Genomic DNA, 18057 nt, shown 5'->3' with positions numbered 1-18057 from the left:
AACAATAGTTTTTGATGTTGAAATGAGATGTTAAAAACCACAGTGATGCCTGCTCACCACACACGTATGACCAACTGCCAGATGAGAAGGCAGAGTAGCATTTCAAGCTACAGATACAACCCGAGGAACCCTAAGACAGGACCATCTGAACTCTCAGCTTCATTCTGGTTCTGTGCTTCATGTGGCATCTGCTTAGACTTCCAAACAATTTTGTCATTAAGAAATAAAAGCTCAGCAGACATGAAAAGCAGGGCATGGGGAGCTATGGTGGGCCATGTAATGCCTGCAGGCTTCTACCACTCCTGTGGAACAGTTAACAAGTTAACTTAGCAATTTTATGTTATGACATGATAGCAGTTGTCTTAGTGACAGTAAAACAAGAAAATTTCAACACTGATGTACATGAAAATTACCAGAACTGCATGGATTTGCACAGACATCCTTCTACCTATTTTCCTCATTCTGGAAAGCATTTAAAAGCAAAACTCTAACCTGCACCTACAAAAAGTATATGGAAATCCCATCTCACAAGTTGCAATAAGATGGGTTTCAAAATTGTTTTCTTAAGTTCTTCTCTCTCCTATACCTTCCTCTAATCTGAGGATTCAGTATGTCAAATCAGTGAGACTTGTTTAGGAATCAAAACTATGCTCTTCCAATGTACTATGCCACTATTTTCACAGCCACAGTAATAAGGATTTGAATTCCAGGATGTGAAAAGGCAGCATTACTTACCATCTAGTAATTCCAGAGTAACTGAAGGATCTACATATTCCCACCAGTGTTTTCCATCAGTTGATACTGGAATCTCCCAGTTGGACCACTTGCAGGCCAAGTGAATGCACACACAAGCTATCACTGTAGGCTTGTACTGAAGACAGAACGTAGTAAGGTGAAGACTGTTGCACACATTTTGTAATGAGGAACCCAAAGGAAATCAAACATGTAAAACAGAAAAAATAAACAAATCAGCCATTAACATACAGCTTAAGATCATCTGTCAAACAAGAGCAGTTAAACAGCAGTTCACAGAATAATTTTCTGTTTAAATTCTTAAGATGCCTTACTGCCTTAGTAAAACAAAGGGCAAGGCACTGATCTGACAAAGTTTAATTTGCTTTTCATAGAAAAAGTCTGGTTAATAGTAAATAAATTTACCGTTTATTCTTCTATACTTAAGTAATAAAAAAAGAAACTCATGTAATATGGTCAATTAATATTTTACCTACAGTAAAAAAAAAACAAAAACAAAACACAGCTCATTATACAGTCTTTGATTTAGACAATTAGATGAAGCCACCCAAAGTTTCACGGAGACCAAGTGAAGTACTCTTGAGCTTAGCTTTCACCAGGCCTGAGTTGGTGGTGTTTATGATCTCAGCTGTAGCTCCCAGCTGGCAGCAGCACACAGGCTTTGGTTCAGCTTCACTGCTTTACTGCAGCTCGTCTTAACAGCTGCTTCAAATACAGAACTCCACCCACTAAAGAACCACTGTGAAATGTTTGTCTGGAATAACTCTGACAACCAGTAGATGTTACTTAAATACTAGATACATCTAATGTAATCCTAATAAAGTGCAATGTTGTCTTGCTAGAAATAAACTGCAATCATCAAGAAACCAACACTAAAGCCTACTCTCAAATTCTGTCTTTCTACAACAGCTTGTCCATTCACAATCCCCATCTGGAATCAATTAACTTAAATTTATGTAAGTACTTAAGTTTTAAAACAGTATATTAAGATTAAAGAGCTGTTTCTAAAAGGAAAAACACTGGATTAATTCTAGTCTTTTTGAAAAGAAAGAAAATCAACCAGATTTAGGCCCACTACAATTTCGTAAGTTAAGACTGGATTGCAATATATTTAAAGTTAAGAGAAAACTGCCATTAACTAAAAGTGTAAACTAAAAATAGTTTTGTACTTACCAAGATCCTCGAATTTCTAGGTTAAGTTTAGCTCTTTGTAATCTTTAGCTGCTATTCAGGCTACCAATTTTAGACTTATGCACTCACAATCGAGAAAATGTCATCAGAAAGCACCACTACACTTCTCATTGTGCATTTAACCCCTTTGTGCCATCAAGCCCTTGTACAATACACCGCACTGCAAACAGAAAGGTACCACCACTGTAGATGGCCCAGTCTCCTGTTGCAACAAGGGTAAGACACGTGTAGGGGGCCCTGCAGTAAAGGAAGCTATAGTGTGCTACAACAGTGCAACAAAGAGGTTCAGGATAACAACCTGTTGGTAGCCATGAAATAGGATGTCTGTGCCAAATCCTTGCTTGCTGTAAGAAAAGGAAAAACAAAGTGATTAAGAATCTATGTTAACTTAAGTTGGTTTGTTCCAAAATTAAAAACAGCTTTACCTTCCAAAAGCACCATTTACTACTTTCACTGAAATGATTGGAATTTAGCTAGCTAGCCTGGAAAGCCTTTCCAAAATACAGAAGTGTCCGTTACATTCAGTAACTGGAGATGGACCAATCCTTTGGGCCACTGACTCTCTCCCCTCACTCAACCCACAGTACAGTTTCCCTTTGCTTATCTACCCCACTAAAGCCTCATACAAGAGAGCACTCTTCTAGAAACACCTGATTTCCTCCCCCCACCCATACGTGGACTGCAGCAAGGCAGTCTGCAAAAACCAATCCCTACAATGCAACTTCTGCTCTTTGAAGGAACGTTACAATATAGCTGAGGAACCCACCTCCCCCCACAAAACCTTAACCACATTTCTCCCCCAGGACCTCAGAACACAGACAGTTCCCAAGCTAGATGGTTAGAAAAACAAGGTTTTGGCTACCTCTAATCAAGAGCACACAGTACTCATATCGTTCTGTTCCACACTTGTTAAACCTGTGTCAAAGCTTCTGATAAGTAGTAAACAACTGCATTTTAGTCAGAAAAAAATGCAAGAGACTGCAACGTACCAGAAACAAAAAGCCAATGACTTACACTGTTACAACCATCTAGCATTGACCCCTACCAGTGAAACCCCAGTGATCCTCACTCAAGTAAAAGAACTTACTGTAACATGTACATAATGGGATAGCTGGGCACAATGGTATTAACTGAAGATTGAATGCAGCCTTCATTGAATTCTTACTGTGACGCTATCACTTGAAATCAGTGCTACCTGCAGAAAGTGTATTGTTGAATTTTATGTCAAAGGGTATACTGTCACAAAACTTTATTTTAAATGATCTTTTGCTTAAATTTGAGAAATACTGCAGTGGCCTTTAACATTTAATTTTTTTTTAAGTGTATTAATATCATGATTTAACTATTTTTAATGATTGCCAAAGAGTATAAATCAGGTTTGTCTTAACGCTACATAAATGGACAGTGCCGTAATCTGAAAAAGAACATGGAAGGAGCAAGATAACAGGATCCATTCCTGCACGCAAGTTTTGCTAATCTTTAACAATCCAAAGGTGAGCTATGTGACAGATTATACTATAATTAGTTTGCAAACTATAATGGTAGTTGTATGCCATGGAGATCACTCTTTTCCACTCCCTCTCATAAAAAAAAAAAAAAAAAAGCACAAGGCAGTATTACCAAAAAGGGGAAAAGTAAAACGAGATCATAAAAACAAATGAAAACAGAATGGTTTAACAAGACTGAAACTGATGTCTTGCTCTTCACTTTTCAAATGAATGTTTGAAGGACCGTCAGTAATTTCTACGTTCTGTATGGTTACAACATGTAATTAAGGGACCGGACCAAGAAGCATCTCTACTCTCACTGAAATGGCTCTCTCAAAAAAGGAAGAAAAGCAGATGCCAGAAAACTTCTATTTAACATCAGCTTGAAAGTTGAGTAAATCAAAACACATACCTGGAAGAAAAGAATCACATCTTGAAACACACATTTTTAGCCTCAATAAAAAAAAGTTAATGTGATAAATACCTTACCTATACTACAAGCAGTATCATACTTGTTTCAGTGGATTTACAGCTAAATAATCAACACTGACAAAATCAGAAGGAATTTCAGCCCAATAATTAAAATCTCTGTAAAGACAAGGCACAATTGAAAACAACTGTCCCAAACTCTTACATTTAGAGCAGTTTTTGTTCAGCAGAATTCACCCACCAAAATTAAACCTAGTACATCTTGGTTCCTGTGTTTTATTTCCCTTATGGCAAAGTAGCAGAAAGTCCATTTCCCAAATCAAACAAGTACAGAGGTTAAAACAAGCTAGCACAGCTTGCCTGTTACAACTCGTAAGATTTGTAATAGGGTAGGACAGATGACTGACATCAGACATTAGTAATAAGTTGGATATTTTCTCATTCAGGAGTGATTAAAAAACCTACCCTGTCTCACTGCCGCAGAAGCAACCATAAGGCGGGGGATTACTTAATAGTCAAGATTTTGAAACCTGCTGCCTGATGCAACTTCCAAAAGCCTACTGACTCCAAGAAATTCCCAGTGTCAAGTAAAAATGCTCTTTATGGATGTGGTCACACAGATCAACTGATAGAACTCCAAGACATTTCTTTCTTCAACAAAGTTATCTTTGACCTTGACATAATCCTGAGAATGCAATCGCCAAGTAACCCTTTGAAGCACGGAGGCTCCATCTGCCTGGGACCCTGAGAAAGCATGAAAGCTTCCCCAGAAAAAAAGACTGGGGGTAAGCCAGTCAACATCAGAAGACTGGAAATCATTCTGAGGGAAAATAAGCCAGAGGCCTCTAAGAGGAGCTGTCAGTGGACACTTATTTCATCTAGAAAGGACTGGAAGAGGCCACAGCATAGGTTTTCAGGTCTGGCAGCTTTACTTTTTTTAGACACTTCAAAACCTTATGAACAGGCCTGAAAAAGACTGAGGTGAATGTTCAGAACGTTAAAGTCACCTGGAGTATGGCTGGACTACAGCTGGTGTCTAAGGTTTTTCCACACCACTTATCATACCAAGATCTAAGTTGTCCCCGAACTGATCTCTTCTGAGGCTTTATCAGCCTGACTTAACCACAGTATGGCATGTTTGAAGAACTTGGCAGTGCAATTTCCACAAGTGATCAGTAGGGATCATGGGTGTTCAAGATACCTTATGACCTGCCAAGTAATGAGAACAATCCTAGAAATTCTTGTGATCCCATCTTCAGTTCCAGAAGAAGGTTGTGTAGCAACACACACAAAAAAAGGAATAACTGAAGACTTGGCTCCCAAGATGAAGATGAGGAGATTCCCCCACTTCAAGCTACACCATATGCAGCTAAGAACAGACATTCTGCACCAGAGCTTAAGAGGACATTGCGATGATTCTTGGCACTAGGGCAGCTTCACTACTCAATTAGAATTCAACCCAGTAAAGGTAGCTTGGCACCAGGAACAAAGGGTTTGCTTTTATTTTTCCTCTTCCTTTTTTCTCTTCATCCTTGGAGCATCCTTGGAGTGGGCTCTGAAGCTTGCTGACTGGCCTTTATGGATCCACTGCCCAAGATTCCTTAGAGGACCTGTGGGATCCTAAGGAATGATGGTCCTGTCTCCTCTTCTCAGTCTCTTGGCACTGAGGAAGAATGGTGCAGAAAACAGACTGAGCCCACACCTGTCCTTGACTACTATACTGACTAAACTGTAAAGACAGAACAATTTTATGAACTCATGAACCTCTGAAAACCAGAATGAATAATTAAATATCTTATGCCTAAGCATCCTGAGTCGGTATATATATATACGCATCCAGTCACACCTTATCAACAATAATCTACTTTGTCTAAAATGACTTTCAGAAAGCTTTCAATCTTGAGATGAATTCAACTTTCCCTTTAGTTGTAAGTTCAAGCAGATTGTTTGCACCAGTTCCTACTTACTAGATCGACTTCCAATAGTTGTTTCTGGCTAGAGGGTCTTCTGATGAAGGACTTTGCTGGAACTTTTGAAACTCATCGACAGAATATGATTTTTTAAAGGAAATATCTTACAGACTAACACAGGTAACAGTGAGAGCACAAAGCACACCACTCTGTAAGCAAGATAACAAAAAGCAATATAGGGAATGAGGCATCTACTCAGCTACTTCATCAAACTTAACTTTTAGCCAGCTTTTCTGAGGGAGCAGGGCATTTTCTCACAACATGACAATTCAGTGCACGTGTACTGAGCAGCCAAACAGCCTTGTTAAATCCAGTCAGGATTTGTGAAGTCCTCAGCTAACTTTGTACCCTCTGACAGTTAAACAACCAGCCAAATTATCTTCCCTCAAAGAGGCAGTGAAGGTTTTGATCATAATAATCCCAGATGAGTTAAAACTCCTTTCATGTAAGATGAGCTTGCTTTGCCTTCTAGAATAATGCCTTTTGCTAAGAAGATGTTATCAGAACCACATGAAGGGACTCCACATTGCTTTAACTACTCAATCAATCTCTTTAGCATTAAGGGCTTACCACAGACAATGGTTTTCAGCATGCATTGAAAGCTTCAGGACTGGATATCCAAATACAGAACCTACCTACATTAAAGCAACACTGTCCAAAGAGCAGATGTTAAGACAGAAAGCTAAAATCATATCACAGTATCACTGTTCCAGAAATCCATATATTTATTCACCTAATACATAAAATTAACATTCCATAGTAATTATTCTCTACTTAATTAACTTCTTCCAAGGATCACTACATATTTCATATTTTAAATTGATTTTTTTCCCTATGTTTTAAAAACATGACATTTGAGCCTTCTGTTCACAGCCCCTACCACCCCTAGGAGAAGGATATCCTAACAAGAATTCTATTTATGTACACACTTGAAGCAGCACACCTACCCAGCTCAGCAGCTTTTCAAGCATCAATTGTACTACGTTCACCTTGCACCAGTTCTTGAGGTGTGCAGACTTTCAGCCCTAGGTGAAATCTCCAGATTTCAACATTTCATATAATTTTGAATTTTGAGAATTTTGTTAAGCTGCACTGACATTAAGTGTGGGCTTTAAATTTTAATGTTTTAATTATAACATCTGCCTTCAATGCATGAACTGTTAGTACACGAAAGTAGCATACAGCACACACAGGAAACAGCTGAACTGTACAGTGATAGCTACCCTTAACTGAAGGAAGTGAAGTTTACAGAACAGGATGCCTTTCTGTTTGTAAGCTTCCATCAGACATGAGTGCAAATGTGGAAGTCCTGTACTAGGCACACTACCACTTACCGCAGACACTGAGCTGAAGTGCTGGGGCTCACTCATATTAATGAAACCTGCTTACATTCATGTTGGCCAACAGCTAAGAAAAGTTGAGGCAAAACCTTACAGCTGCTGATGCAGTCTATGAAGATACTAGCTGCTATTACACACTGAGTCACAACTGAATCTGGACAGAAAGCAAAGAACATTCCAATTGCAAGGACTGTGATAAAGCTACTTTATATGCAAATAAGCTACACATAACACCAGCTCCCCTCCAATTCTAGTAAGCTACTTCCAAGTGAGAAAGAACTCTTTCCCTTCAATGAACAACCTTACCCCTAGAATTACTACAAAACAAACCCAGTAACCTAACCACATTGCTCCGATCCTTCCGATATTTTACAGGGCCACTAAGACCTCTGAAGCACTTAAACTTAGTTATTTTTCACTGCAACAACAGTTAATGACTAAAGGTCAGCAACTACAGTCTAATTATTTCCAAGCATTTCTTAAATTAAGGGACATGATTTAAAGCCAAAAGCCTATTTTATGAGCTTCTTCAATTGATTCCCCGATATGATTACGATAAGAGAAGACTAAAAGTCCTAAAGGAAACAGACTTTAGAATTAAACGTGTGTCAAAGCTCAACAAAAATACTGACAACACATTTGCAGCTCGAGTCACATTCATGAGAGGCATGCAAGTTAGAGGATGCACAAAACGAAAGGCTGGGCATTTGTTACCACCTAACTGAAATTAGTACACTACTTGAGAAAAACAATTACATCATTAAGTACCTGCATGTGATAGCAGACCTGCTATGCACTCTGTATATCTCACAGCTTGTGAGATTTGCTGAGGTTGAAAACTAGGATTAGCCACTATTTAACACAAAGATTAATCGTAAAACTACTTCAGAGTGAAAAAAATCAACCCAGAATTTAGTTTTCAGCTAATAAAGGCTCTGTCGTTTGAAGACGTGGAATGGATCACTCAAAAGTAAAAAGTAAGCAAAAGCTTCATGAAGGACAGAGAAGTAGACCCTTCATCAAACTCTAAATGTTAAGAGCAGGCTTTTAGGAACTAGCTTTAAACAAACTCTTTAGACAACATAGTAGAAGATCATATTACCAAATAACATCTTCAAAGTTTACTATAAAGGCAGAAAAAAGGCTTACACAAGGGGATAAAAGCCACTGACCTCTCACTAATTGCGTGCATTTCACAACATCTGTGTGGGGATGTTCAATGGTAATCTCAAAACCTTAAGAGTTAAGAACATATTTTAGAACAACACATTTTCATCTGTAAAATACACAGAAAAGAAAACTGTTCCTTTTCCCAAAGGCCTAATGCTTGCTAAGCCTTCCCAACGCTGATCACGGAACACTCTTTAAGTACCTTCTATTCTGCATCCTTTCGTATTTCTGAATGGCAGATAGTAGAGCCCTTCAGAGATCAACACTCCTGTATTACTCTCATGTTCTGTATAATACCTGTGAAGCTATGATCTGTTTAAAGTATGACATATGAACAGTTTCTAGTACATCTGTAAGTCAGTACAAGCTGTATCACAGACACTGAAATACGTGCACATGCATGCACTTTGTTCAATCATTTCTGGGGATAAGAGATGTGTTCCATCCAGAACATTATCAATTAAGACAATTTATAGGCTAGTCCCTCCAGAAACCTCTCTCTATTTATAAAGCTATTTTAAGAATTAGGTCACTACTATTTTTTTTTTTTTTTAAGATACAGTCAGTGGTATTTAAGTCAGTGCTCTCAGGCCTGCTAGCTTTGTCTTTATTAACAGTACTTTAAAGCTAAAACGATTTCTTATCAGATTCTGGCATTAGCTGAATCCATTAAATGGTAACAGTATATGTTCAGATATTCAGAGGCAGTAACCCTACTCAATCACATAACATTTTTCTATTGAAAGACAAAATGGGGAACAGCATTTGGCATAAAGCTTTTACCATTTGCTACAGAACACACAGCTAACTCAGCACGTGCTACCTCACATCAAGACACATCCGCACCATTACTACTGTTTTGAAGGGTATACTTTTTTTATTTCACCAAACTGTCCAAAACATTTGAGAAGTATTGGTATACTGATTTTCTCCAAAATGAACACAATATAAAACTAAACTCACAACTTACATGCAAAAACTAGTGACATTCTAATATACCAACAGTGCATCAAAAAAATCCAGCTACCTGGGTCCCATTACTGGTTCATGAGAAGCTGTCTGCACAAAAGCTATTTAGAAAGACATACCTAAAGTTTGAAGCATTATTGTTTCAAGTATAACCAGCTCTTGAGCTTGCTGAAGGTACGCCTGAAACAAAGAAGCAAACGTCAAGACATAAGTATTTATTTCTCGGTATTTCAATTATACACTTCCTTTTTAACTAATGGGCATTATCAATACACATTAAAGACTGTTATCCATGCCAGGGAGTGCTGACAACTCAGAACACCTCCCTGTATCCATTAGTATGTTACTGCACATTTAGTTACGCCAGCTTAACCACCTTTCCCAGTAAGAGCTGATAATTCCAGCAGAGCATTTTCTGGAGCGGGGGATGCCGTACACATTGCAGAGGCTTGCCAGTGCAAACCAACTCAAATATCTCAAAGCAGGTTATCACAAGTGCATTAAAATAAAGGTGGAGATACCCAAGCAGCCTCGTTCCAGGCTCAAATATACATCTAATACAGCTCCGTGTATCATTCCAAGAACTGGGAGCATGGCAGATAGTTTTGATTGTCAGTTCAGGTCCAGCAGGGTGTAACTAGCTCAGCCTGATAATTAAGCAGAGTAACTCTGGTGCATTTCTACCTTACTTCCTTGTACATATGGTTCTAAGCATCATCATAAAAGGAAATAAAATGGGAACTATTAAGTGGGAGCTGTACAAAGTTTGGCAGATGCTTGGAAGACCAAATGTACAGCAGAGAACATCTGTATGGCATCCCTCAAAACACAGTGTAGACAGTGGCACACAGGTAGCCTCACATTGAGTATTTCCCTTTGCCAGCACCCTGAACTCTCTACATGAAACATGTGACATATAGAACCCTGCACGAAACCTATTTAATGTCTTGTGTAGACTTTTACTATACCTTAGTATTAGAAATAATGTGAGCTCAAGGAGGAGGAATCTTTTCAACTGCCATAACTCAAATATTCTAGTCCTCAATTGGCAATCTTAAATAATACAACAGATCTGTATTACTATTTAAACACAAGTTTTTTCTCATTTGTAGACAGCAGTAATCCAGTCAAGACAATGTAACAGCTCATGAGACAAAGCATCATCTGATTATCTTAAAAAACATGACTTCTACCTACATCACACTTTGTATCCAGTTGTGGCTCATGAGGATGAAGACATGCATTTACTACTTTAATAACATGTTCGAGTTTCCGTGGCTGTTCTTCCACTTTTGCAGCCAAGAACAATGCCGTAGGAGATATAATCTGAAGAAGAAAAACATGCATACTTTTTACAAACAGGATTTTAATTTTCCAATGGAGAATGTAAACTAGTAATTAGAAAAGGTTTAGAAGTTGAATTTTGCTTGTTTTTAAGCAGTTCTGAAATGGTAAAAGTAACTCATCATGGTTTAATGTCTAAGTGATGCAGCCTTCCCAGCAGCATATGAGAGGGGTAGCATAAAAGCTAACTTACATTATTTAGGTTGACCTCATACCTTATTCTAGTTCAACATAAAAACAATAGATTTAGTCACACCAGAACACACTTTCCAAGTTAAATACACTTGATGAGAAAGTTCATTTAAGTTCTAGCATGGTAGTGAGCCATTACAGCACTTTTTCCAATAACAGTTAAAAAAGTTGAGATGAAGTTCCAATAGCATGTGATTCCCCTAAAAAAGCAAGCAACTTGGCAGAGAACTTGAAGAAAAACAGACTGTTATATAAATATAGGTTATACAAATAAGCATAGTAAGCATAACATCACAGCACAGCCACTGACTGAACAGAAAGAATTTTGCTCCCAGAAATTTTACTACATACCCAGCTGCATCTGGACAGCAAAGCACAAAGACTCACAAACACCAGTGATAGCAAACGTTAGCAAGGACAAGTTATGTATGAAGATAATTCCATAAAGCTGGCAGCAAACCACCAGTTCACAGTTCTGTATCACCTACAATGAAATGGAGTGTTTGTGCCTAGCTGTCACCTATGGTAAGTGATCTGGTTAACCTCGTATGACTTAAAAGAGTCAGGGTCCTCTTGTATGCAAAAGTTGCCCACATTAAACACAAATTAAAATGATGGCAGCAATCTTCACACAGATATCAGCAGATGAATTAGAATCAAGCATTCATTCATTACTTCAAAAATAAATGCCTGATGAGTGTTTAAATAACGTGCAGTACTTGTAGAACAAGTGTTGGATTTCTCATTTAATCACCCCACAGAACTGGACTAAAGGAGTTGGAACTGCAATCATGCTTCCCCCTACAAGGTATTTTTTTCTTTGAAAGCAGCCCCTTTTTATGCCAAAATGAAACATTTGGCGAAAAACTCCTGAAATACGAAGGACTGCAATGAGCCAATCAGCATGGAACGTTTAGTGATTACCTATAATATTTAAGGAGGCAAAAAGTACTCCCTTGATACATCTGAAATCTCCTCAAATCCCTCTGAAGCATCCGCTTGGATCTTAAGTAAAACTTGTGAGTTGGCAGATTGGGGACAAACTGACACCCTAAGGAGGTGAGGTACCCTATGAGGCACAGAAGTGCATCAAGAAAGCAAGCTAATACTCTTCAAAAAACAAAAAACACCAAAACCCACAAGCAAACGTAACAAAAACAGTAAGTCACAGGGAGCAAATTCTTTCACAACTGAGACAAAAAAAAGAACTCCATTTTCAAGAAACTCATAACCCAACTCTTACAGATGAATAAAAAAAAAGAAGTCTGATGCCAGCAGTACTGAGCAAGGCCAGGCTAACACTCTGATTTAAGGTCCTGACAGCTTTTAAGAAATTTATACCCACACTGTCTGAAATAAAGACATGAAGTTCTGGAAGAAATTCCCTTCCCTAGGATGAACTAAATAACATGCCTCAGTTAAGTCAGGGGACAAACTTTTAAATACAACATATGAAAGACTTTCTGGAGCTCAGAAAGCTCCAGTATCAGTAGCTCTGATGAAGACACAGCAGTAGGCTCTCATGTAACACAGCATGAAGGCTACAGAAAGATATGTTCTAGAGCAAACAGTGCTCCAGTCCAGTAATGAAGAGCCCAAGCAAACCTCCTGCATTCATAGTTAGATGATCCCAATGAGCTTTGTGGAAACCCCTCCATGGTGTGCTGCAGCAATCTGGGGCAGCTGTAACTAAAGAAGTTATGCAATGCTAGCAGCTCCTACAGGAGGGCCAGCCTAAGAGCAAGGATTATGGTCTCAGAAACAATCCCAACCCAAATTAGCAAAGGCCCAGCTATTCACAGAAACCTGAACTACTGAGAAGGAAACTGGAAACAGTTAATAATAAAGCTGTAGAGAAGCAAGTTTCACAGCACACTGGACAAACGTGACAAAATATTCTTGAGGATACCAGACAGGCTAGAACAGGCTCCATTTCTTTTTACTCAAGAAAAAGAGAGACAACGAGGTAGACTTTGCTGGACTGAAAACCAAAACTGGCATTGAAAGGACTCAGCACAGTGCAGTCCCTGAGGAAGAAAAAAACTAAGTTATGTGTACACAGAATCAGGAACGGGCAGGACAGTGGGAAGACGTTTCAAAAGAAGACAACTCCCAGCCTTTCATGACAGTGGTTTAAGTTTTTAAACCAGATGTTTGCAGCAGTGCCTTACAGCTGAGCTGAAGAACAGCACTGTTCTTCCCTCCCTCCTGCCCTACCATCCACCAAGGGTAACATCGTCCCTAGCTCCAGCATTCAGGCCTTTGTTTTTCTGGCTTTGCATAGAAGTTTAATTCAGTTATATCCTGATCAAAGGTCTATTTCTACACAATTAGTAAGTGAAGTTCCAAATCCCACATGTGGAACTTTCCAAATTTACTTTTTTTTTTTTTAAGTGCAACTTGTAGCAATTACCATGGAGATATTTACATTTCAGAGATTCTCAAACCAAACCACTAAGAACTGTACAATTTATCAGCAAATTCTCAGTCAGCATTACTTGATGTCTGACTGCAATTAAGCTTTACTTCACTCCAAAGAAGTCCAGTGCTCATCAGGCTGACTTCAGGATATTTTGTACTGTAGCAAGAGGTGTCACTTCCAGTCAAGAAGCCTCCTCACTGGGACCTTACACAAAATGGTTCTGGAGGCTGATGAAAGTCAACCTGATTAACAGGTACTTAGCTCTGCTTCATCAGAAACCTACACACACCACGATTATCTACTTACTTAAAGGAAGCGTTGGCTTCTGCCAAAGAATTTCAGGTCTTTGTCTTGTCTAGAACTAGGGAACGCTTTCCCAGTTTGGAGCAGGTCAATACTTTTGTCTCCCTTGATTTGAGGAAAACAAAACCCTAATAAAGGCCTTGGCATGCACAGCCTTCAGCTAAGCGTGTAGCTTCAAAATTACTCATTAACCTTTCATTCACTTCTAATTCTTAGGAAAAAAACAAAGTGGAGCAAAAAAGCAGTATTAATGACAGACTTGACAAAGCTGTAAGCTTCTTATACACAAGCACCCCCACGTGACATAAAGCCAAATAACATAAGTAAGTTATCACACAACCAACACGTGTAAGGTTTGAGCAATACTTATGAAGTTATACCCCACTTTCTACTAGCTCAGAGAACCAGAATCCAAGGAAATAAAAACACAACATACAAGTGTCATTCTGATGTCAGCCAAAGGGCATTGTACAGCAAGTTCTATTGGCACAAGTGGAACAAGTCCTTTTTCACAATGAATAGCACCAGACATCCTGCAGGAGCAGTGCTGCTATAGGACATTGGGAATCACCTCAGAATGCATCTCCAGCAGGCACACAGTTTTCTAAGAACTCCCTTTCAATACCAACATTACCATGTTTTTATACTTTATGTGTGGTAGTTCAGACAATAGGTGGTTCCAGCCTACGATGGAGCTCAAAGTGCCACTCTAAGAGTGGACACATTTTGCCTTTTACTTTTTTGATAATTCCTACCAGCAGCTTCAACTCTGTCAAAAGAGCTAATATGTCAAAATGAAAGATTAAAAACAGCTGAGTGTCCAAAAACAGTCTCTCTAAAATTTCGTTCGTATTATGAAAGTTTTAAGAACTTACACAGCTGCAAAATCAATTATTTAATATTGCAGTTCGGATGAGGTACAGAAAACAGGAAGGGAACAGAGGAATGGGAAACGAGAACCCCCCATCCCCTGCACACTCAACTCACACCTACCTTGCACTTCAGGAAAAATTCCTTCTGTGGTCTCTCTTTGGGCACTTTACTATGTCCCACTGTGTGGTACAAAAAAAACTTGACATCATCAACTAGTTGTTTGGTATTCCACATGGCATTTCTAAGGATTAGATTTAAAAATACAGCTACCATTTGGACGCCTTACCTCTCATCTCCAGCATACCACAGATTCCTCCCCCTTCTGTTCTTCAAGTCACAGCGTACAGAATAATACACTTCTATAAGTGGTGTCTGCTATATAGCATCAGATAAAGTACTACAGGAAAATTAAGAAACTTCTGTAAATACTATTTCAGATGTTTAAGGCATCACTAACAGGCCAGTGCTTTCTATAAAAAGCCAGCAAGCTCCCCCACCCCAATCTTAGCTCTGACAACATTTCTGCTCAGCAAACCCAAGTCGTTACGCTCCGGTCAACGCTAACGCAGTAATTCGCACTGCTGCTGAGAAGATGCGTACTGAAAAGCAATCTGCATGGCACACCCATTTCTGTTTACCAGCTTCGAGCAAGTTTCCACCTCACTGCTGGAGCACATCAACCACGCAGGGTCTCGCCCTCCTCTGCACTCATTATTTGATGCTGGAATCATTGTAACTAGAAGTATATTCCTTGCAGATAAACCACAATATTTGGAAAGCGACTTGCTAACCCGCAGTGATTCACTGGAAATATGGATGTTTGGTCTTTGGAGCAGTGAATGCAACACACGTTGCTGTGTCCCACCCCTGTGGCTCTACTGACCCAAAGCACTGCAGTTAATTCTGTGAGAATCACATCTGTGAGTAGGGAACAATCTTGAAAGCATGCAGAATTGTTAAACAATAATTCATTATGTTTAAGATAAAAACAATAGAATTAACACAACACCTATTGGTAAATTACCTCCTGTTATAAGACTTGTTTATTAAAACAATGCAGGACGTGTGGTACGTGTATTTGCATAACCCCACAATCATACACGATCTGAAGTACTCAGGTGTTTATTACTCAACGAAAAACACTGACCTACCAATAAAACCACCTCATTTTTTTCCAGTGGGAGATCATAAATTCCAACCAATGGAGTGGTCTAAATTCCTAACCCCTGCCTTGCTTCTATCCACAGATAAGTATCACTACATGCACGCACAAAGAAACATAACTGATTCCCCCCACAGACCATTTTAGCTAGGTCTCAACTTCAAGACTGACAGTACTTTCTTATTTAACTTCCAAGGGTTAGCTTCTTCTTGCAGCTGATAAACACTGATAACTTTCTCAGCCTGCCAAGCACTCTGGAGATTTGAGATCAAGTATTTATTACAGTCCTTGGCTTTTGCTTTCTCTACAAAGAACCTGCCAGATGGTATGGGAGTGTGAATTCCAGAAGCAGCTCACCTTCACTTTGAGACCACCCCCCTCATCCTAGAATAGGGAGAGAAAGAAACGTCTCCATCAGCACACACAGAAAGCTACTGTCTGGCCTCATTAACAGCTGCAGAAAGGTATTCAACAGGAACCACTATTTCCCAGTGCTAACTTGCAGTGGGAAACATCTACCTAATACTGTTACCTGAGATTAAATGTAACGATACACCTTCTCCTTTAACATCTGGAGTTCCTCACGAATGCAATGTAAGGCTTAGTTTTCAGAAGGAGGACACCACGAATCCAGGCAGCACTGTGCTTCCTGTTCCAAGTGGCCTGGTATTTTCTAGCATCCGGTGAAAAGCAGAACACAGCAGCTAAAGCTTCTTGCTATCTAAGTCTCTCCTCAGCTATGAGCTGGGAGGACAAGCACTCATCTCATGGGTGCCATGTGACAACACAAGCCCTCGCTGGGGTGCCTCTCCAGCGACCCCTCCATTCCAAGCAGCAGCCTAGCTGATCAAATCCACACACAGCCACAGAAGGCTCCGAATGCAGCAGCAGCTCCAGGTACTGCTGCAATGGTAGCACCATGCACAGAGAAGGATCGAGCAAGTGCTTCACTGCCTTCTCTTGCTTAGGTCCTTTACAAGTGTTTCTGCCATACTGATCCTCAGGGCCCCTTCCAACCCCAACCGGACTGCAATTCCACGACATTTAATTACAAAGCCTGCTCGAACTTATTCACGTGTGCTGTTCTTGCTGTACAATTAGAAAGCAGCTCTACGAAGGTACCCTCTGATTTGTATATACATCAGCCCCATCACTGCATGAGCAAACACACATTACACATTTCCTCTCGTACAAGTTTTTCAGACTGATGAAGCTTATCTCAGGTTGTGCTTTCAGGCTCAGCTATTATCCCCCAAGACCTGTAATGCCACAGTCACGGTGCCAAGCTTGCAGCATGAGCTTGCCTCACGTTTCATAGAAAAATAATCACCACTTAACGACCTCCCACTATCACCATTCACCGCTCTTGCAAAGTCAGTGCAGAATACGTGAAAAAAAACCCAGAAAGCCACGAAAGAAACTCAGAATGCTGCATTATTTGTTCTGATGTCTGCATCACCGTCGCACCGAAAGCCGCAGCCAAGCAGCTGGAACACACCCGGCCCCGCAGCGCAGCGCAGGGACGGGGCACGTGTCAGCCGCACCGCCGCCATCGCACGGGCACCGCGCTCAGAGCACACCCACCGCACCGCCCGCACGGCGCCGCACTTACGTTTCGGTTAAATTTCGTGAAGGAGTGATGCATGTAAAACCTGTGCATGTAAACAATCGCGGTATTTATCGTGAGCTGCGATCTGGAGCGCCGAATTAAGGAAGCGGCGACAACGACAAACGGAGCCCATCCGCCTTCCGCGCCGCCTCCGCCCGGGCCGGGAGCCCGGGACAGCGGCCCCGCGGGGAGCGCGGCTGTGCGGGGCGGGGACGCGCGCCGGAACCCCGGCGACAAAGCCGTGCCGCGGCCCCTCCTCCCGCCGCCCCCTCCCCCGCCCGGCCCCGCCGCTCGGATACACGTTGAGGCGCTGGCCCATGTCTTGAATGAGGTTGGCCGCCTGCTGCCGGTACGAGAGCTCCTTGTCGGCCTCCACGCCGCAGCGCCGCGAGGGCGTGTTGTCCAGCTGCTCGCGGCTGAAAAACCAGCGCGAGGCCGCCGAGGAGCCGCCGCCGCCCCGCGCCGAGGTGCCCGCGCCCGAGCCCGCCGCCGCCATGACACTTCCTCCCCCTCCTCCCGCGGCCCCGCCCGCCGCCGCCGGCGCCGCGCCCGCCTCCTCCCCTCCGCCCTCCATGGCGGCTCTCGCGAGATCGGGCGGCCCGCCGCCTATCTGTTCTCAACCATAGAGTCCGGCGGCCCCGCGGCGAGAGCGCCGCCACGCCCGCGCGATGGGGGAATCATGGCTCCCGCAGCACGTGACGCGCGGAGGCCGACCCGCCGAGAGCGGCTGCCGTAATAGCTACGCAAACTCCGCGGCACGCCCCTACTAAAGAACCTGGCTCGCCTCCAGAGTACGGAAATGACGTAGGCCGGCCCCTCCTCAGCGCGCGGGTCGCGTTCGCG

The 18057-nt window shown here is 41.3% G+C and overlaps 1 protein-coding gene across 5 annotated transcripts in view; it reads right to left on the bottom strand.

Moving 5' to 3' along the window:
• The window catches only part of CCNT2 (cyclin T2), a 21392-nt gene extending 3687 nt beyond the window's left edge, over positions 1–17705 (bottom strand). The window contains exons 1-7 of one of the 5 annotated variants that reach the window (XM_065750328.1): positions 17514–17705; positions 17218–17299; positions 10507–10635; positions 9429–9489; positions 8343–8405; positions 2243–2288; positions 736–899 (exon numbers count right to left, since the gene is read on the bottom strand). In XM_065750328.1, the coding sequence (XP_065606400.1) occupies positions 736–899; positions 2243–2288; positions 8343–8405; positions 9429–9489; positions 10507–10635; positions 17218–17299; positions 17514–17533 (565 nt within the window). In that variant the 5' untranslated portion in view covers positions 17534–17705. Of the gene's footprint in view, positions 1–735; positions 900–2242; positions 2289–3031; positions 4234–4325; positions 4902–8342; positions 9199–9428; positions 9490–10506; positions 10636–17217; positions 17300–17513 lie in introns of those variants that run through there. The other 4 variants (XM_065750333.1, XM_065750330.1, XM_065750331.1 and 1 more) reach the window with 4 other exon arrangements.
• Between the last annotated feature and the right edge of the window lie 352 nt (positions 17706–18057).

The sequence above is a fragment of the Cyrtonyx montezumae genome, unplaced genomic scaffold (assembly GCF_038088225.1).
Source record: "Cyrtonyx montezumae isolate F1298 unplaced genomic scaffold, pur_monq_1.0 scaffold_7, whole genome shotgun sequence".
Lineage (NCBI taxonomy): Eukaryota > Metazoa > Chordata > Aves > Galliformes > Odontophoridae > Cyrtonyx > Cyrtonyx montezumae.
The sequence above is the reverse complement of the archived record's forward strand: the minus strand, read 5'-3'. Positions and strand labels throughout refer to the sequence as shown.